Genomic DNA, 21,290 nt, shown 5'->3' with positions numbered 1-21,290 from the left:
TGGCTGGAACCCATAATTTTACGTAAGCAGCGTGTTTCCCCGTGTCAATAAAGAAAAAATAATTGAAGAACAATCCAAATTGGTTTTAATTGTTTCGAAAGTCACAAAAAGTACATTGAAAGAAATGGGAAAAGGAAATTTTAATGTGTGGAACACCACATGATCCGGTGCGACGAAATCATCCCCCAGAAGATACCAGCACCTATGTATGTATCCTACATACGTACTCTTGTCCAGCCATCAGGAGCCTACGTCTCTCGTGAACGTATTCGCGCGCAGGGACTTCCGACCACGACACACATACTCGTAGCCACATGCGAATAATCTAGTAAATATAACAGCACAAGCCCGCTCTTTAGCAGGAGCCGAACTGGTGGGTGAGCCTGTCTCCAGCGATTCGCATTGCCAATCTACGTTCAGGTTGATTCGCGGCAATCTTTGGCCCATTGCAAGAACTCCTCCAAAGCGCTAACTGCTAGATTGCGAGTCAGGGCCTTCACGCGCAAGTTCCGATCGGTGGTGATAAGCACCAGTTCCGTTTGAATGAAGCACTTGCCATCTGTGATAAGATATCTGGTTAGCACCGTGCTGAGAACAATTCTAATTGCAACCCTTACCTTTGCATTGTTCCGACTTGGTTGTCTTGGAAACGGCTACAGCCGTGGCCAGAATTTTGTCGTCATTGGACAAATACTCTTCCTCAACCAATCCGAACACCGAGGCATTTACAAAAGATCCCTTTGTGGTTGCACACCTGAAACACAGTCCAGCAAAGTAGAGAAACTCTTGAAAAAAATACAAATCAAATGGATATCTTACTTCACATTGCTTTTAGCCGACTTAATGAACTCCAGTGACTTTTTGGCGCGCGTCGACACCTCGTCAAAGTGATGGATACGTTTTGTCTGTCGTGAGCTACGATAGGCGTCCAGCTTGACGCCTTTGGAAAGTCCGTCCAGCTCCTTGACGACTGTGAGCGGTATTATGAGCGTATAGCGCTTGTATTCCATAGACAACTTCTCGATGTCCTCCAGGCAATCAATGAAGCAGTTGGTGTCGGGCAACAGGTAGCGCGGACGTACTTCTATGTATATTTTTGTGTCCACTAATTTAAGAATTTCCTCCAGCTTGCTGTTGCAGAACTTCTTGACCCTGGCCTTCTCCTCGAGCTCCTTCTTAAGCTTGCACAGCTGCGAGACATCCGAGTCAGTCGAGGGGCAGACGGCTCCATCTTCTGGCGGCTTGGTCTGCTCCTCGCTTTTGTCGATGGCAGTCGTATCCGAGGAAAGGGCACAGCTTTCTGCATCAAAACTATTCAGAGCAACCTTCATATCATCATTGAGATCCTCAATGGTGAAGCTGGAGTTCTGTGGCAGCTGCAGGGCATCCTGATGCAGCAGAAAGCACTCCTGAAACTGTGCTATCTTTCGCATGCGCACAAGGAACTGCATGCGCTCCGACCCACGCTGACCGTTGACTCTGCTCGTCGTATCCTTACCCAACGGACTGAAGCCGCTCAGTGCAATGTCTTCGTACAAAATGATCTTGGACAACTTTTCATCGTCCTCTTTGTCGAGCTTGTACTTGGCGAGCAGCCATTCAATGTTAATGAAAAGGGTTGACAACTCTGCCCAGCAATCGATGAATGAGTGCCTGTGGGAGGTGCAAAAGTTGATAAGTAATATTTCAGATGAAATGTACTGCAGCTGTACATACTCCTCTGAGCGCACCGGCTCCCACAAATCCACGTTGATGCTCAGCCACTGGACGTGAACTTTCACAAACTGCAGATACGTGTTTACGGTGGTGTATCTAGAACATGATAAAGGCAAAGTCAAATAAAATTCCAATTCCAAGGCGCCATATTGCAATTGCATACTTGTCGTCAGCAAGAGACTGAACACTCGTAGATTCCTCAACAAAGTTGGCCAGCGTTTCGTTTGTTATTTTCAGCATAAGGCCAAACAATGAATTGGCAAAATTGAAGCTGTGATAACGCATCTCACGACGTGACACTACAAAAAGTATAAAGTACAGCGTATATGCAGCGTATTAGTGTCAATTATGATTGAGCTTATCTGCTAAAATATACTCGACGCGTCTCGTACCTTTGCGCTTGTTGTGCTCCATGACGAACAGGTTAAGTGCCACCATTTTCAACAGTTTGGAACGTGACAACAGGTTGGTCTGCTTTAGAGCGACACTCAACTGAATCTGAAGCTTTCGTAGCAGCTGGTACAATGAGTCCACACTAAGAACAAGTCACATGAGCGGGAACATCTCTACATATACATACATGTATGTACAATAATGTAATATAACTTACTCAGTTCCATTATAGAGTTTGCCAATCAAGTACAAGTAAAGGGAGACAACGCGTGGCAACAGATCCACTGGTGACATTTCGTCATAGCGGTTTAACCTCGGCCAGAGTCACCTTGTTTTTACCCTTTTTCTTGACATCGGAACGATGCAAGCAGCGTATACCATCCGGGTAGATCCAAACTTCCTTTCGCATGTGCTTGGACTTCTGGTTGGCCTTTGCGATCGGGCCACAATCAAAGGGAGATTTTTTCATTTCTGTCTCCTCGTACTTGCGGCGAATCTCGTCAAACAGATCCAGCAAGCTTTCTTTGGCTGTTTGAATTGAGTTTGACGTCAACAAGCTGCGCACATAATAGTATACAGCATCGAAGCGCTTATGCTGCATAATTAGGGAAGAATGTTCAATAGTTATTCGAATACTCGAACACTAAAGAGTGCCACATTGACTTACATGAAAAATCGAGACAATAGCCAGCTGATTGTAGGGCGCACCGTTTCCGGGCACTAGCTCCTGAGCACGATGGTAGTAGCGTGCAGCCTCCAGGTAGTCCGGGCCTTGTACGTAATTAACGCGGTAGCGCGACAGGTCACCAAGGCAGATTAGTAGGCGCTGGGCAACCACCTTGACGGCACTCTCGCAGCGCGAGGACGACACATACTTTGCCATGAGTTGGTCATAGACAGTGTTGTAGAATTTGAGTGCTTGTTCGATCAGCAGCAAGGTGTGGGAACGCGCCTGGTCGGTCTGCTGCCGCTTCAGATACTCGCGCACGTTGTAGAACAGCAGCTTCCAGAAAAAGGCATCGACCTTGTGCTCGCAGACAAACCGCAGCTGCTCCAGCATCAGCGTCTTAAAGGCTTCCTGCAGCTGGTTGTGGATATAGCAAAAGTTCTTCCAGTTCTGCAATGAGCCATACAATAGTTTATACCAACCAGTCGGCGTTAAACAGCAATAGGCACAACTTACGACTAGGATTAGGTTCCTCTGCTGCAGCACCATTAGTTGGTCATACAGCTGTACAATATCCTTTGCACTGGCCATAGACAGCATGGGCTCGAACCATTCGGGATGCTCGGTGGTCAGACGAGTCCGCTCCTGTGGCGAATGCGGCGTGTGCGCCTTATTCTTCTTGGCCTGAGTGCGGCCACGTCGCCGTCCATAATGACAAGTCTTAGCCGTAGCATTGTCAGACACGTTTGCCGTGACCCGCAGTATGCCTGGTATGCACACATCCCTTAGTTGCTTGTTGCTCGACCCGCTGGTATCCAAAACGGGCATTTTTTCAATACATTTTTCCTTTACTGATGAATTGCTCAAAATCGTGACTGTGAATATGTCAAAGTGAGAAAAACATGATAATAAATAAATAGCTGTGACGTATTTAAACCTACTTGGCCTTGGGCAACTCTTCTTTGTTGCTATTGTTGTTGTTGTTGTAGCCATCGGGGGCTCCGCGTTTTCAGCATCTTCCAATGCTGCTGCTGTTGCTGTTGCGTGGCCACAGCTTGCAGCAATTTTATTTTGCAGCCGCTTCGGTAGCGTCCCTATGATCAACGATACCTCATTTTGTTCTTTCGTTCCCTTTCGACTCATATTTCAAGCGATTCTTTTGCTGGTGCATTGATTTCAAAAATTGAAATTGATGGCAAAAATTTACGATTTACGTCTCGAATAATGTGACCGCGGATTTAATGATAAGATATACCGCCGGACCCTCATAAATGTACTAAAATATACCATGTCATTATCAAAATATACCGTAAATATACTGACAGACACGACAAGATGCGTTGATATTACTCGATTTTGATATTCGGTTTAATATTACGAGCTAGTTCGTGCTCTCCAGGCCTGAAAATATAATTTTATCCAAATCCTCAATCAGTTTTGTACATGATTGGCTAGTTTTCAGAACTTTTTTTCATTAGATTGTTTACATAATAGGGTTCAAACAAAACATCTATGTTTCTCACAATGTTTGTCACAACGTGTTTGCGGACTTATCCATCAAATATACCTTCAGTCCCTCCGAAAAATACCGAATTATATCTTGTAAATATCAAAATATACCGTAAATATACTGACGGACTTGACAAGCTATATAGCTAGCTATAAAATAACTGATTTGGCATCCCTGATCTTTGCCTGGTCACTCTAATTCTGTGGTTGCTCAATAAAAATTTTAGCAAATTGTTTTTTATTTAATATCCACTGTCTTCTACTGTTAAATGGCACAGGTGTCATTCCTTGATAACTTGCTGAGAGAATATCTCGTGTTTCGAGGCTTCTCCAGCACTTTAAAGGCGCTGGACCTGGAGCAGCGCACCGAGAAGGATCAACACTTTCGAGCCGAGCGAGTACTGGAGCAGTTTACCAATGCAGTGCAAACTTACGACCTGCACGGACTCCGTAGCCTGTGGCTACACCTGGACAATAATCTGTTCACCAAGCTGGACCACACCTACGCTGTGGGTAAGCAATCCTTTGCCGATGCTCTACGCACATATTTTGGTGTGATAGTGATTCATTGTATGCCCTTAGCCGTGAAGAAACTGGAGAACAGTCTGCTTAAATACTATCTGGTGACGGCCTACAGCAACAACAAGTCGGACAAGATATCAGAGTTCTTCAACAAGATGGCAGGCGAGCTGCAGCAGCAGAGCGAGTGGAAGGATTGGTTCTGTGGGTAGAACTATGGACACAGTTCTTTGGACACCTTTTCATTGTTGTTTTGTTGTTCGCTTGCAGATTTCCCCTTCTGCAAGAACGCAGAAGAGTCGCCCAGCTTTGCACTTTACTTCACCAAGCAGTGGCAGGACACGTCGCTGTTGTCGCTTCGCAACTTCCTGACAACCGTATATCAGTGCTTGCCACAGCCCACGTTTGTTCGTGCCGAGCAGGAAGCGGCCCATATGCAACGCCTCAGTGAGGACAATACCGGGCTGCGCGCTCGCCTCCTTCACGCCCAGCAGGAGCTGCAACAACAGGCGCAGCAGCAGCCAGTCAGCGGTAGCTCGCACAACCTCAGCGGCGATGGCAGCACGCGGCGGCGCAGCGTTTATCGGCATCAACAGAGCCTAAACGATATCTTGCCCTTTGACATTAGTCCGCCGGGACACATAGTCGACGATTTCTGCATCATTGCTTCCGAGGCGAACAGTGTGAGTCAGGCCAGTGATGCACAGGCTCGCGGCCTCAAGCTACTAATACGCAATATTGGATCTGGGAGCTCGCCAGTGCTGGGACGAAAGGATCAGGCCGCCAGCTCGGTCGGCGACAAGTCGTCCAAGCGCAGATCCGGCAGCGTGGGCCGCAGCTGGATCTAGACATGCAGTCAATAACGAGTATAGTAAATCCATTCAAGCACATAAGCATGTACTGCCTGTTGTCTGTGTGTTATTCAATGTATTTATTGATTAGCAATTCTCCTTAGCTCGTAATAGACGTACAAAAGAAAGAGCAATGCGTGTAGCGTAATACATAATTGCAATAAATAATGTAAAATTACAAATAAATATAATGTATTGTATAGACGATTCGTATTTCATATTCATTCATATTTCGTAATTCGTAATTCGTATTCGTGTATAAAATATCCGTTTATACAAGCAGCACAATTTTAAAAATACAGTTTATTGTATAAAGTTATTGTGTATATGGTTAATTGATATATTGTATGTATAAGTTTTGCATAAAGTAGCATCGCTTTTGACTCGTTCCATTCCTCTCTCGTCAGTTCTCGTCAATAAATGCAGGTTCAGCGTGTGGCTAGTGTGGGATAAGTGTCGGGGGTGAAGCCTAACGATTACGATTGCTTGTCTCGGTTATCCGATCGTTTCTTATGGAATATATTTATATTTTATCTATGCGAAATCTGCTCGTGCATCCTACTACTGCGGTGCCTCCTGCGGCGACTGCTAACGCGGGTTAGACCCGAACGCTGGCATCGCACAAGTCTCTTAGAGCGCCGTCTCGAATGACGGCAGCGCAGCGGCCACTAGCGGAGCGTTCGCACATTTGTTGCTCTCTGCGCTGGCACCTGCAGAGCTAGAGCTGCAGCCCTTGCCCGCGAAGGTGTGCTTCAGCTCGCCGCGCATGAAGTTGTTCTGCTCGGTTTGCAGGAAGAAATTGCGCTTCAGATCGTAGCTGGAGGTGACCACGGGGGGGCTGGCTGGCGACTCGCGAGTCTCCGGCGCTGCTGTTTCGCCCGCCTCAGAGCTGGCACGGGATCCTCCGCTCGTGTTGGAGTGATCCTCCTCGCTATTGGCCTCTGGTATGGTGGTGGACATAATGTCCGTACGTGGTGCGGCAGATGCAGCGGCCACCACGTTCACAGGACCACGCACTTTTGGCACGAAGGTCTTGGATGGCGATCCGAACTGGCCCTGGCGCAGCATCCGGCGGTTGGCAAACGTCTTTGGCGAGCCACTCAGATCGAGCAGCTTGAGACTGGAGTTGATTGGCGCCGCCGCACCCGCTTTGGGGGCGGGTCCACTTGCCTTCGTCGTGGGTGCTGGGCCCGAAGCTTGGCCGGAGGACTTCTTCAGCAGTTCCACGGCTGACATTTTGCGCTGCACGGGACTCGTCTTGGCTGACTTGGCCAGCAGCAGCTTCTTGAAGTCCATCAGCGTCGTCTTGCTCTGACCAATGCGATCGGCGCAAGTGTTCAGTCGCTCCGGCGCATTATCGCTCCAGTTGCGCGAGGGCTGCTTCATGGGTGGCACTGGGACACTCTCTCCTGCCTTCTCCGCCTCACCGCGAGTGGGCGTGGAAGTGAGGAAGGCTCCGCCGCGAGTCCTTGGCACAATTGGCGATATGTTGCTCTTGCCATCTGGGTTGTCCGCGACTGGAACACCAGCCCCACCAGCTCCATTGACGGCCGCTGCACGGGCCAGACGATCCGCTCGCCGTATGGGCGTGGCATACAGATCATCCCGGCAGGTAATGTTGCCACTGGGCTGCGGCTTCTGCTGGCTGCGGCGACTCTGCAGCGTCCAGTAGATGGGTGCGCTTCGCTGGAAGGGCGTGGCAGTGTCATCCGTGGGCTGTGTGCTGGCGGTGGTCTGTGCTGGCTGCACTTGCTCATAGATGTTAGAGAAACGTTGATACCCTGTGGAGTAAAGACAATTTCGATGCGAATTAGTCAAACGGACAATTAGTCAGACAGCAGTTAGACAGCAGATTCCCCTCATGGGTTTAGTAGGCAATTTTCGAAGTGCGGATGGTTAGGATAATCGACTAGAGAGAAGCATTCAAAGCAAGCGGTTCCATACATACCTGGGCGTATTCCCCTCAGACTTTAATGCACGACTATATGGATGCATATATACATTTATACACATGGAACTGGTGGACTGTTGTGCTTGGGTGCTAGATATGATGTGAAAATGCTTTTTGGGTGCGTGTGTTGGGTGTGGTGGATGGTTGGATGGATGGATGGTGGTTTTCCTTTACCTCAATCAGCCATGCCATGATAATGTCAATCAATGATTCAATGCCAAATATTCGTTTCGTTTCGTTTTCGTTTTCTTTTCGATTTATTTTGTGTTGCAAAAAACATTACTTACGATCGGTGGGTGGGTTGGTTGGTTGTTTAGGCGGTTAGATGTGTGTTCTTTTGTATGGAATGTGATTGGGACTTAGGCAAGAACTTAAGGTTATGGCGCCATGTGCTAATTTTTGCAAACTACTACAGACTTGGATCGTTAGTGTTTTTTTTTTGGTGGGGTGGAAAAGTGTGCAAAAAACTACTACTACTACAGGTAACATGGACAAACACAACGGGCATGCTGGACTACTCGTAAATGATGCAATAGAAGTCTTTTGCACGCTTTTCAAAACACATTGAATTTTGTATACAAAAATCATAAATAATACAAGTAGTTTTTACAACAAAAATTAGCATCATAGTCGTGGTGGAACATACAACAAATCTTAGCTATAAAAACGGTGCAAAAAACTTTACAAAATTTACAAAATAAACATGTGTTTGGTTTATGGTTAAATTACAAATTAGTTACACAAAAATATATATGTATATATGTATGTACGTATGTATAGTATTTAGTTTAGGGGTAAACGAACACAAGTAACATTAATGATTAAGTTCCTTAATAGTTAGGGTTAAAAAACACACACATAAAATTGGTTAAACGAGCGCAAAAATTGGGAAAATAAATTACAAAACAAAATATCAGGGTGGGGAAAACCCCACATAGACTGACGTTTGGGATCACATCATATCAAGTATATCAAGTGTAGAGGCGCAGGCAGCAGCGTTGGCAGTGGCAGGGACATTGAACCCCCAAGATTCAGGACTTGAGACTCGAGAAGGAGACTCCCACCAGGCAAGGCAATTGAACACGCGCACGAGCCGCCTAGTGGCTGGTGGCTGATGGCTGATGCCTAGTGGCTGGGTGCAACTTTAATGAGCGACGGCACAATGTGAAGAAGAAGTTGCCAAGATAGTCAATTATTTTGCAGTGTTTGCTCAAGACGGGCTCCTTGAAGGGCGGAACGGAGCCTGACTGGCACATGTGTGTGAAAAGGGTTAGGCCATTGACAAAAGGTCAAACTACAGCCAGGACTCGCTCTGGTGCCTCCTACCAGATCTCCGTCACCTCGAACTTTTGCAAAATGCGCTGACGACGCGCCCCGTTGTCGTCGTGGGGCAGAATAATTTTGAAAGGACGCAGCAGCACGCTATCCACAAAGGACTTGTGGTACTTGGGGGCGGGCATGGGCTTCGTCAGTGCCTCCACATCGTCCTCCGAATCGGAGTCGGAGTCAGAGGCAGCGTCAGCAGTGTCTGGCTTTTGTTCGCCACTTTCTTGGGACTCATTGGCCAGGGCCAACAGGGCGGGTGAGTCATCGAAATTCTCCAGCGATTTGTTCCTCAAATAGGAGGAATCATTGCCGGCGGTGAGGGACAGGGAGAACTCATCGACCAGACGCTCAAAGGATTTGGCTATCTTGCGCTCCCCGCTGCCAGGTGTGGCTGTGGGTGTGGGTGTGGGTGTGGCTGGCAGATTGAGGTTGCTGAGGTTGCGCAGCCGAAGAGAACTTGTTGCATGCTGCATGGGGGGCATTGTACCCGAATTCGGGCCTCTCTCGGCACCGAACGACAGCTGAACTTCCTGGTTCTCCTTGTTCATTTCCAGCTTCAGCTCATCGTTGGCCAGCCTGTAGCTGTTGTTGCGCTTGAGAGCGGCGCGCGGCTTGCCGGGAATTGCATTTGCATTTGGATTCGTATTCGGATTCGGTAGGGAGAAGTGCACTGCAATTGGGTCAATCGATAAGGCAGGGACTGAAGTTGCAGTGGGAGTTGGGGCGCCATTTACTTTCGCCCTCGGCGGCAGTAGGGGTGGCAGCTGCTGCCGCTCCCCATCATCCCCATTCGCATCCGCACGGGGGTTAGTTTCCATTTCAGCAACCCTCACTTTCGACTCGCAATCGTTGGGGTTCTGCTGTGGATGCTGCTGCTGCTGTGGCTGCTGCTCTACGCTTGATATGTTCGTGCCCATTGATGCGGATTTTGACTTGCTTTTGACTCCAAAACTGTAGTGTTTGTTAATGTTTGTTGCTGCTGTTGCTGTTCTTGTTGCTGCTGCTGCTGCTGCTGTTCTGGCAGTGTTGCAAAGTAGCGTGTTATTTACATTAGCAGCGGAGGAGGAACAGGGGGGCTTGGATTCGGACAGGGCATTAGACTTAGGTGTAAGTGTGGGTGTAGGTGTAAGTGTGGGCGTGGGTTTGGGTGTGGGTGGGCAAGCGTAATGGCAACTGTCTGCCGGCGGCTGGTACACTAGCTTACCTTCTTCGCCGGAATGCGCCGATGCCGTGGAGGATGACGAATTGGTGGCCGTGGAGCCAGTCGATGAATTGGACTTGCCCGAGGGCGATGGCATCATGCTGCCGCCCGTTGCCGGTGCACCGGCGGCGGTGGCTGCTGCTGATGCTGCAATTGTTTCGTAGAAGGGATTCGTGTGATTCGCCAGCAACTGCTTCTGCTCCTGGTAGCTGCCGCCGCCTCCGACTGTTACCTGACTGATACGCAGCCATGCTGCTGCTGCTGCTGCTGTTGCTGGTGCTCTGAGGGATCTTGCTGAGCGGCGATTTGGCGACTATGGGACGCACATTGGCCACCTTGCGGTGGTTGCCAGCGTTACCGCCGCCGTTCAATAGCAATAGCTTGACGCTCTTTGTGGATGCTGCTGCTTCTCCTGCTGTGCTGCTGCTGTTGCTGCTGATGTTGCACTTTCGCCCGTTGTGGCGTCTCGCGTTGCACTGAGCAGGGCACTTTCGGTTTCCTTCACGTACGGCCCAGGTGCAAAGGTGGTGTGTGCACCCTTGCGTCGCTTCAAGCTATCCGAATCGTAGATGACTCTGCCCTCGGCCGTCGTGCGCACCCGACGCGGCTGCTGCTGCTGCTGCTGCTGCTGCTGAGCGGCAACGAGCGATTTCTCCTCTCGCAATTCGCTGATTTCCGCATACATCGGCACCCCGCAACCCTCACTCCGGGTGGTGGGTTCTTGCTGCCTCTGCCGCTGCTGCTGCTGCTGCTGCTGCTGCTGCATATGGGGTGGCTGTGTGGCCTTGCCAGCTGCCGCCGTCTCACCAGGCAGCAGCAGCTGTGCGCAGGCCCCGCTCTCGCTCAGCGGCAGCGGCAGGGCAGAGGGAGAGCCATGGGTTGCATGCCGACGCAAATGCTGAGGCAGCTCGTTCAGCGACACGTACTCGGACGTAGCTCCGCGACGAACTATGTCATTGGAATAGTAGATGCCGAGGCTGGAGCCAGCGCCCGAGGGGCCAATCTTTGCCCTCTGATTGTTGTTGTTGTTGTTGCTGATGTCCGCGATGGTGACGTACTCGCCCGCCAGGTCGTAAAGCTCATCGTCATTGACGGCACTCGCGGAGGCGGGCTTGAGCTTTGGCTTAACCGGGGAACTTGAGCTTGAGCTTGAGCTGGAGCTTTTGCCCGGCACCAGCTTCACCTTGAGCTTCTCGAACATTCCGCTCAAAGCTTTCGTGGGCGTCTGCTTAAGCTCGTTGAGGTTGTGGTCCTTGCTGCTGCCCGCAGCACTCGCATTGGTTGGGGTCCTCTGCTCCGCCTCCAAGGCATCCTGATCGTCCTGGTCCACATCCACGCAGAGATTCGTAAGGGTGCGATCCGCCTGCGACTGATGCTCGTCATCGTCGCTGGTCGTGGGCGTGATGATGCACATGGAGGGTATCCGCTTCGAGGTGATGGCCGTCTTCTGCTTGATCCGCTCAATGCGCTCCACGCCCTCCAGATCGGAGCTCTCCGAGAACTCCAGCTCCGTTGCCCCGCCCGGCAGGGGCATGGCCGAGCGCTGCTGCTGCTGCTGCTGCAGATCCTGCTCCTGCTGGGCGGCATCCTCCGCATTGGGCGCCGCGCTCTTCACGTTCCGTTTGATGGTGCCCGTGCGCTCCAGGGTGCTGCCGATGGTGCTGCTGCTGTAGCTGCGCTCCAGGGTGCTGCTGCTGGCGCTGTTGCTGTTGCTCTGACTGTGGCCCTGGCTCTGGCTGGAGCTGTGCTTGCCCAGCGAGCTGGTCCGCTCCGGCACATCCGGCCCGGAGATGGCGCCATTCAGGAGCGTGGTGCAGACGGTGCCCGCGGAGCTGGTGGTGGTCGAGGTCGAGCCCCGGCCGTACAGCTCGTACTCGTTCTCCGCATTGAGCACCGTCTGGTTGGACTGGCTGCTGCCGAAGGAGTAGGAGCTGGTGTGCAGGCTCTGCTGCAGCGGCGTCATCGGTGGCTCCTCCTCCTTGAGCGTGCGCAGTCCGCTGTCCATGTGGAAGGAGGTGTAGTAGCCCTCGGTGTCGCAGCTGTACGCGGAACTGGTCTCGTCGTCCAGGTGATTCGGATAGGCGCCCGCCTCCGTCTGCAGCTCCGGCGTGGCCGTGCCCTCGCTGGTGACGCTGCTCGAGGCGGAGGTGTTCAGGAATCGCCGGCGACTCATCATGGAGGAGGGCGGTCCGCTGCTGTTGCACGGCTGGAAGCTGGACACATTCAGCGAGGTGTTGGAGGCGCTCGACTTCGGCTGCATGGTGATCTCGCTGCCAATGGAGGCGCGTCCCGACTCCGAGCTGGCGCTCCAGTTGCCGCTGGACGAGTGCGGCTGCTCATCCTTGCCGGCCAGGCCGTGCAGTCCGTTCCGCCGCTGCCTGTTCAGTGTGGCCGTCTCGCGCATCTTCACGTTCGCCGCCGCCAGCGAGGCGGAGAGCTGCAGCTTGCCCCTCAGCTGGCCGCTGCTCGAGACGCTCATGCTCTTCTCCGAGGAGGAATACGAGGGTTTTCGTTCGTGCGAAAACCGAGATTCACTCTTCTGGGCGATCAGATCGTGCACCACACACTCCGCGTCAATGTCGCGCTTGGCCGTCTTCGACTTGCCACCACGCTCCACGCTGGAGGAGCCCAGCCCCAGTCCCAAACCCAGGCCCAGGCCGAGACCGTGGCCCGGCGGCGATCCGTGGCTGCTGCTGTCCGGCTTCTCGGCGGAACTGTTCTGGGAGCTGCATCCGCTGGTGTCCAGCTGGCTGCTCTCCCCAAGGCCGTTCAGCTCGCCCGCCCGATGCATGAACTTGAACCGGTTGCGGCCCCACTGCTTCAGCGAGTTGAGCCGTGTCAGGGTGCTCTTGCCCTTGTCGTAGGGCAAGGCAACAGATTCCTTTTTTAAGATGTCACTCGACTTGCTGCGTCCGAACTTCTTCGATTTCTTGGCGCCCTCCGGCGTGTCCGCACTGGCCGCCGCCGGTGCCGGCGATGTGGCGTTCGAGGAGTTTGCATGCTTCGCGGAGGAAGACTCTCCATGGCTGCTTACGTGTTGGGAATTGTTTTCGGGTTCGGTTCGGGTTTTTTGCATAAAATGTGCAACAAAAAACACACACATTTTGTTGTTGGGTTAGGAGGGAACATAAAAGAGAAAATATATGTTTGGTATTTGGTTAGCATATTCGTAATGATTGATGGAAGATGTCGTATGGTAGATGGAAGATGGAAGATGTGGAAGGGTGCATGGAATAGCCACACAGAAGGAAGGACAGAAATGTAATAGAGAGAGTGGGCTTATAGCAGAGAGAGAGAGAGATGTTCCTATGTGATGTGATTATTGTGTGAAGTTTTTCAGTCAAGACTTTGCTGTTGGAGGAGAAAATTCTATTCGTTTGCTGTTTCTGGTTAATGAGAGAGAGACACAGATATGCACACACACACAACAGACATGACATGGGAATATATGGGAATAGAAATAGATGAGAATCTATTGTTGAGTCTAGAATCTAAATTAATTAATGGCACAGTTCAGAGGTTAATTTTCCCGAATACATTTGTATTTCTCGTTTCTCATTTTTCATTTTACATTTTCTTTCGTTGCTTTCCCGCCGCCGCCTCATCTGTTGATTATTAGAGACGATTACAACATCTAAATTTTAGTTTCGAGTGAAGCAGATCATACCCCACTCCCCACTCACTCTATGAGGCAGCTGTGTGGCATGCAAAGTGCCTAGCATGAGAGCTGGAGAGAGAGAGAGGGGGGCAGAAGGGGCAGGGCGATAAGAATTCGACTCATTCCGTTTCTGGGGCAGAAACAGCTCGAATTAGGGGGGCCACAAAGTGCAGTCATTGCTAAAAGATTTCCATTGAATTTCAATGTATACTCGAATGAGCACAAACAAAATCAAATGCGAGAGAAATGTACGAAATGCCAGCTTTGGGGGGTGGTCGAAGTTTTAGATACACTTTGCAGAAAAATCTTTCGGCTAAACTCAATTTGCACAATTTTTGGTCATTCACGGGCATTCTCTTTAGTAGTATTCGTTTGTGCGTGTCGAGCATTAATGTGTGGTGTCGTGTGGCAGCGATGGAAGCAATTGGCAGCTATAAAGTGATCCGAATTGGATCAAATTGGTTTCTTATTGTATATTTTGGATAGGGTCTTATGCATGCTTATTCTCTGCTTTTCAAACATTTCTGATAAATGAAAAATACCCATTTTGGTGTGAGTGTACGAAATGAATGCACTTACAGTTTGGTAAGCACTGGCCATGGGGCGTTAACTTTTTGCGCTTATTTCAGCATTTTTCGATTGCTGCTGCTGCTGCTGATCGCAAAGCATACAAAAATATTGAACAGCATTGACATAATGTGGCACACACGAACACACACACTTGAACTCTATCTGTGTGTGTGTGTAGGGTCTCATGTTGCATATAGAACGCAGTCAAATGGAATGACGCCGTCTCTGGGCTGTCGCTGGGACTTGGAGCCAAACTCCATGGCTTTTGTGGGCAGACGCCCAACAAAAAAAAACAAAATAAGATTTATGAAACTTTTAGCAAAAGGCGTCGCGTCGCGCCGCGTCGTGTCGTTTCGTGTGTGCCGTGGCATTTGAAAAGCACAGGAAAGGCTGAAAGTCTGAAAGCCAAAAGTGTAAAGGAACCAAAAATGAAAAAAATACACCACACATTTCTGCCTCGTACTTGTGCAATTCCTACAGAGGAGTTTTGCCTCTCGCATGATTTATGCTGATGATGCGGCGTGCAGCGGAGTTACAGGAGAGAATCAGCTTGAAAGAGTGGGTCGACTGACTGACTGACGACTGACTAGATCCCAGCTATGCTTATGGCTATGGCTATGCCTATGGCTCCAAAGAGGAGTGCAAATGTTGCGTGTGTGGGTGTTGAGAGGTTTCTGGCCTGGCCTGGCCTGGCCAAGAATGACGGGGGCGGATAAAGGGCGAATGTCTGGTGGTATGGATCGTGATATGTACGTGTGATGTATGGATGTATCATGACTGTTCGTATTTATGTGGGTATATTCTGTATCTGTATTCATGATTTGTCATTGAATTTGTTAGGCTGTTTTTGTTTGTTTGTATTGATTTAAAAAAATATATCCAAAAATTGCTTTACGCTCCGTATGTAATAAATATTCCCATTGTCGAATTTGGCAAAGGAATGCGGCTGAAATTTAATTGAATTTGGAATGCAACAACAAGTATCTAATTACGTACATTAAGCTAAACGAAAAAAAAAAACATAATTTATTTACAAATTTATTTTGCATTTTTGTTTTTGTCTTTGTACAACATTCAAATTTTAGTCAACAATTTTCATAATTATTTCATGCATTTTGTGCGGCTAATTCGGCAAACAATATATATATGTATATAGTAATATGATATAATAGTTAATGGCACAGGAATCGGCTCATTGGAAAGAAAAATCAAGAAGAAAAAAAAAAAGAAAAACTAAACAGCATAACAAATTGTTCAGCTATAAATTTGTCTGTTCACAATAATCTCATGGGAAAATGCAGTTGAGAATAAATGGGGGAGAGGGTTGAGAATACGATGTACGAGTATAGGATGTACGATCTGATGAGATCTGATCAGCTATGTACACATTAATATACGATGTTTAGTATGGAACTTATGTACAGTTCTGATGGGCAGTATGAGAGTTCTAGCAACTGCTCAGCGTTTGAAAGTGGGACATAAACAGAAGTAACAGACAGATATAGATATCTGTAGATATCCATAGACAGATAGATACAAAGCTAAAGATACATACCCATTGGCTGCATCCTGGATCTCCTTCTGATCGATGCCCGCTATCGTGTTCCTCCGCTTGCCACGCACCTTGCGGGATCGCGATCTCCGGCTAACCGTCTGCACATTGTCGTCCAGATTGTTGGCCTCCGGCTGGCCGTTCTCCGGACTGGCACTGCTCGAGGAGGCCGCCGGTGTGGTGCCACCGGCAAAGCATCCCGTAGTGGACTTGCGGGCCGCACACATCCGCTGGAAATTCTTTCCAGAAATGTTCACCGAAATCACTTCGGCGGGGTATCTGTGGGGAGAGAGTAGGAGAGTCGGGTCATGGCTTGTCCTTCTTTGGAGTGCGATTTCCTGCTGTTGGGGGCACAGTTTGAAGTGCACTTTTTGTGGTTACCCAAACGATAATTCGTTTAACCGAACCACAGCATTTTTGTGCCCCCAATCAGTGGAGCATGAATATGGCTCCGTCTGGCAGCGGCTGCCGCTGCGGCTGCTGCTCCATTTCGGAGCCTAACAAATGAGCCATGGCCGGAACGGGGCGCGGCCCCAGAGGAAGGGGGGGAGACGAGGGCGACACTTGCATAATTGTGCGGCCACCGCACTGTAAATATTCATACGTAATTCAATTAATTTATTTAAGCATTTTTTTTGTTTCCAACCGATACGCGCGATGCGCTCTCTGAACAAACATTCGACTGAAGCAAATCGAGGCGGAAAAAAATGTGGAAAATGTTGAAAATGTGGTGGAAAAACAACAGTTTTGTGTATGTGTGTGTGTGGCTGCGACAGGAACAACAAAAGCAAACAATAGTTGCTGTGAAATTTGCATGAAAAACCTATTAAAATTGTGTGTTTAAAATTAAAAAAAAATGAATAGTAGGCACAGCTACATGTCAAACTGTAAGCATGTAACTGTGGCTGTAAAACTATTAGCTTAGCACAATGGCTTGAAAACTGTAATTTATATTTCGCTTGGAATATTACTCTTTGAGTATTTTGTAAGTGTGTAGCCCTATCAAAATCGTTAATTTATTTCCCTTGGATACTCACTTTAAGGCAATCTGTTTGGTCTGCTCCTCGGGTGAAGGCAGTCGATGATTCAAAGGCACATCTTTATTGATATCGTTCGGCAGCAATGCCTGATGATGATGGGATGGATGATGATGATGATGGGCGCTGCTGTCCGCCGCCTGGCTCAGGTTCTGGGCGTACAGGGCATCGACGGCATCGGCGGACAGCACGGACGGAGAGAGGGCGGGCGTGTGGACGCCACTGTCGCCGATGACCATGGAGGTGCTTATCGAGGTGTCCACATGGTGCATGCAATCGGGCGTGACGGTGACATCACCCAGCGCCTCGCTGGATGTCCACTTCCGCAAATCCTCGATGGCAGCGGGCTGAAAGAAACAGATGGGAAGGAAAAAAAAAAGGAAAGGGTTGAAACATTTGGCCATTTGGCATGCAAATAATATTGTTTTATGTCCTGCCGGACAGCTCCCTAATTAGTTGCCGTAGGAGTCACGAATAGGGCCTGAAAAATGTGTCTGCCTTCTGGCATTTATGTTTGCGCAAACATTCTCTATGCTTTCCGCAAATTGGGGCAAGTCACGCCACTTTCAAATCCCCTCACACACCAAAAAACACAAAAAAAGAGCAGCAACACGCGTTCTATGCTTTCAAAGTGAAATTCAATCAGTCTAATTAAAAAAAAACAATAAAGGAACACGTGGTTCAGGGATACCCTTCCAAGGGGAAACCAATGGCTGGGAAGCCCCAACGAAATGATTTCTTCGTGCTCCGCAGTTTTCTATATTTTCTTTCCTATGGTACACACACTCAGAGAAGAATTGGATAGAAAAAAAGACACAACCCTATTTAAATTAAATATTCGGCTTTTAAATACAACAAATAAGAAAATCAATCAATAGAATTCACTTTGATTTTAACAGAAATATATTAAAAAAATTATTGTAGTACTCTATATTTAATCTAAGTGTAAAAATGTTCAAATTAATATTTTTTTATTTTTGATATGAAAATATTTCATTAAAATATTTGAATTAATTTCGACTCTCAGAGCAAATCTATTTGTATTCATTTTTAAATCTAAGTGTAATTATTAAAAATTTGGTTGGCTTTTTTCTTTGGGTGTACAGAAAACATTCCCCAGATTGAAAATTGTTTTCAATTGCTAAGTGAATTACTCTCTTAAAGAAAAAGAAAAAAAACGCAATCGTTTCATTTGATTTTCGGTTCGACTGCCCTCGGAATCAATTGTAACAATTGAATATCATGTGCGGAGTAGGGGAGAGTGGGGAGACGTTGGGACAGCGGTATCGGGGGGGGGAACCCACACCCCCTCAGAAAAATCTACATAAAAAGGCACTTGAGCTAGATTTCCAAATGGCCAAAGTCAATGGCGGCTCGACTCTCTGACCATAAAGAAAGACGGCGACGGAGTCACATTTTGAGTCTGCCAAAAAAACTCTTTCAGGGGGGGCATTGGCTCCGGCTCCGGTTCAGGCTCGGTTTCCATCTTTCTTGTCAATGGCTGGGAAACTTTTAACGATAAAATATTCGCACATAACTGTCGAGTGCCGTATATAATAATGCGATTTAAGAGCCGTCAAGTAAACAACAATAACAACAGCCTCCCCATACCCATATTCCTTTCCATGCCTTTCGTTGCCATCTTGAAGATAGTTGCTGCCGTAACCAATAAACCGCAGAGCGCTAATGGGTCTCCCAGGTCTGGGCTCGGGGTTCTCTTTCACTTTGGCTTATCTGAGGAGTAAGCAGTGCCAGTGCGGCCAGGCCAGGCCAAGCGGAACGTTGCGGCCAACTAACGTCAAACGCAATGCGAAAAGGATTAAAAGTCATTTTATTAAGCAGCAGACGACAGAAACAGAATGGAGCAGCCACAAGGAGGAGAGGCACACAACCAGGGAGAGATGAACATGGAGATGGGGCACTGTGGGACTGGCGACAGTCGACTGGGATTGACAACCGGCGCTGTTTTTGCCAAAAACAAGTTTGGCAACCTATCGAACAGCGATCCAAATTGTCGTCGTTGTCGTCGTCGTCGTGGCTGAGTCTGAGTCTGGAGCTGCCTTTGCCAATGGCATCGTCTATTGCCCATTGGCTGTTTGTCTTTTGGAGCTTATCTAATGGCCATGGCCAGAAGATAAACAGGAGACGACACAAAGACGACGACAACGACGACATCGAAGTGGGACAACTGCACAAGCGCGTTAGCTCAAATTAACTGCAATTTTCTGATATGTTCTCAAAGAATTTGCGACAGCGAACAAAGACGGAATAAATTGGAAAAGACAAATGCAGTTGAACATGAGATTTCAGATTTTTTCTTTTGTATATACATAAAATTCTATCAGGAAAAATCTCCAAATAGAAACAATAAATTCCAAAATTTCATGAGCTGCAACCAAACAAAAGAATTTCCAAGATACCAGAACGTTGAAAGAACAAAGAATAGAATATATTTGCAAGGAATATATACATTAATTCTGTATATAAAAGAAAACATTTTTGGAACCAACTTAAGTGGAGATTATCCAGTAGATACTTGAGATGTAGAAGGAGTGGGAGATCCATATGGAAATTGTCAAAATTCAATTAATAAATTCTGAATTTAAATAAAGAAATAGAAAAAAAGAAAAGTAGAATCAACAAAACAAAGATTTTCTGCGAAAATACTTTACATAAAATAAATGAAAATGTACCAGTACTTTTGTATATATTCTTGGGAAATATACCAAATGAAAAATGAATCCAAGAGGTAATAATATAGTAATAATATAATATTATATGTAATAATAAAATATAATATAATATTAGAACCAAGAGAAAAGTGTTCTATTGAATTCATTGGTAGATATTTGCTGAGGAAATATTCAGAGCTATGAGATCTACTTGATCTACAACCTCTCTCCTATTGAATATTCCCTAAGAAAACCATTCAAATCCAGTCCAATCAATTTCTAAGACATCACAAGGCACAAGACTTAGGCCACAAACAAAAGGAGACAAGTTCCTGCCTCGCTGGCGTCTTTTCCGCCCCACAGCCTGGAAAAGCCATAATGGCGTGGGACGACACTTGAGCAATTAAAAGCGAGTCAACTAACTCGAATGATTTGATGGAGTCTTAGCCTTCCTTCCAGCCCGTTGATGGAGCTGCAGCTTCTCCTCGTTAGACGTTAGCCATTAGGCGGAGCTGCAGCTGCAGCCGCTGGAGCTGTGGCTGTGGCAAGATGTGTGGTCTCTCTTCTCGTTCGATGTTTGCTGTACGACAAAGACTGCAATCTGCACAGGCTCTTCTCTGTGTGTGTGTGTGGGGGCTTTGGCTATGTGGAGCACATGGCTGGACGAGGGAGGAGAGAGAGGAGAGTACGGTCTATGGCTTTTAGAGGCGAAACAGCTGGCAGATAGCAGGAAGCCACAGCCACAACATCAGCCACAGGGACCACACACATGAGGTCGTTATGGGGTTCGCTTCGTTTTAGTTTTCGTTTTGGTTTGGTTTGGGGACCTGGTCTGGCCAGCTCCAGGTCTCTAGTCTCTGGTATCTGGTCTGTGCGTGCTCTCCGGACACTAAACATATTATTTATGCATGTGGCATTAACTATTGTGAGTACCTGTACATGAAAACGGGCCATCACCTAACGGAGCAGCCCGGGAAAACCCGTTAAAAACTCACCAAACGTATCTCGATCTCGGCATCGATGCGCGTGCGCAGCTTGCGATTGGCATTGCCAAAGTCGGAGACGCAGATCAAATAGTCCTCGGACGACGCCTCCGCGTGGCCATTCATTAGGACATCGCTGCCATTGTGGGCGCCCGTCGTTACGTCCCCATTGAAGGAAATGGAACGTGGCGGTGTGGTGCCCGTGGCCGTGGCATTCGATTGGGCCAGAGCGGCGAGGGCACCTGCCGTGGCCGCTCCCACGGGCCGATCCTTGCCCGCCTCCGTGTACAGCTGGCGAACGCTAAGCGGCCGCGAGTCGCCGGTGAAGAGTTCCTGCTGGAATGACTTGTCCGTCTCGTAGTGCTCCTTGCGCTGTGCAAAGGTGAGCAGGTCGCTTTCAGCTGCAAGATAGAGAAGGCGAAAGGATGGCATTAGAAACATTAAAAAAAATCAGAAATAATTTTCTTGGCATACAATTTTAACGAACTATTTACAGGGGGGGTGCTTCCACCCAAACACAAAATATTTGTATACACAAAGAGCTCCGCAATCTAAAGCGGCATCCATCAGATACAACCAAGCACTGCCTCGTCTATAAATAGCCCGGGGCTTTCCCATATATACGATGATATATCATTATCATCGTGAGCAAATATTCAAAGTGCTTTATGTGTAATCTAATTGA

General features: G+C 48.1%; 3 protein-coding genes across 3 annotated transcripts in view; 1 reads left to right on the top strand and 2 right to left on the bottom strand.

Moving 5' to 3' along the window:
* Positions 1 to 67: 67 nt before the first annotated feature.
* On the bottom strand, positions 68 to 4,017 carry LOC111079344 (telomerase-binding protein EST1A). Its single transcript, XM_022374499.2, is given in 11 exon segments — positions 68 to 559; positions 618 to 754; positions 820 to 1,653; positions 1,717 to 1,812; positions 1,880 to 2,015; positions 2,109 to 2,251; positions 2,327 to 2,418; positions 2,420 to 2,704; positions 2,777 to 3,226; positions 3,293 to 3,651; positions 3,718 to 4,017. Coding segments are annotated over 11 exon segments (2,877 nt in total). The 5' UTR covers positions 3,920 to 4,017; the 3' UTR covers positions 68 to 416.
* Positions 4,018 to 4,458: 441 nt separating this feature from the next.
* On the top strand, positions 4,459 to 5,857 carry LOC111079346 (WD repeat-containing protein 91). Its single transcript, XM_022374501.2, has 3 exons — positions 4,459 to 4,798; positions 4,868 to 5,008; positions 5,075 to 5,857. The coding sequence occupies exons 1-3, from the start codon at positions 4,555 to 4,557 to the stop codon at positions 5,650 to 5,652; spliced, it is 963 nt and encodes a 320-aa protein (XP_022230193.2). The 5' UTR covers positions 4,459 to 4,554; the 3' UTR covers positions 5,653 to 5,857.
* Positions 5,719 to 21,290, bottom strand: part of LOC111079343 — a 42,849-nt gene continuing 27,277 nt past the window's right edge. Inside the window, 7 exon segments of the mRNA XM_041591697.1 lie at positions 5,719 to 7,436; positions 10,137 to 10,352; positions 10,399 to 10,572; positions 10,575 to 13,159; positions 15,917 to 16,192; positions 16,951 to 17,297; positions 20,618 to 21,006. Of these exon segments, the coding sequence (XP_041447631.1) occupies positions 6,286 to 7,436; positions 10,137 to 10,352; positions 10,399 to 10,572; positions 10,575 to 13,159; positions 15,917 to 16,192; positions 16,951 to 17,297; positions 20,618 to 21,006 (5,138 nt within the window). The 3' untranslated portion in view covers positions 5,719 to 6,285.

Source organism: Drosophila obscura, unplaced genomic scaffold (assembly GCF_018151105.1).
Source record: "Drosophila obscura isolate BZ-5 IFL unplaced genomic scaffold, ASM1815110v1 contig_150, whole genome shotgun sequence".
Lineage (NCBI taxonomy): Eukaryota > Metazoa > Arthropoda > Insecta > Diptera > Drosophilidae > Drosophila > Drosophila obscura.
Note: the sequence above shows the minus strand (reverse complement) of the source record. Positions and strands in the feature narration are given on the sequence as shown.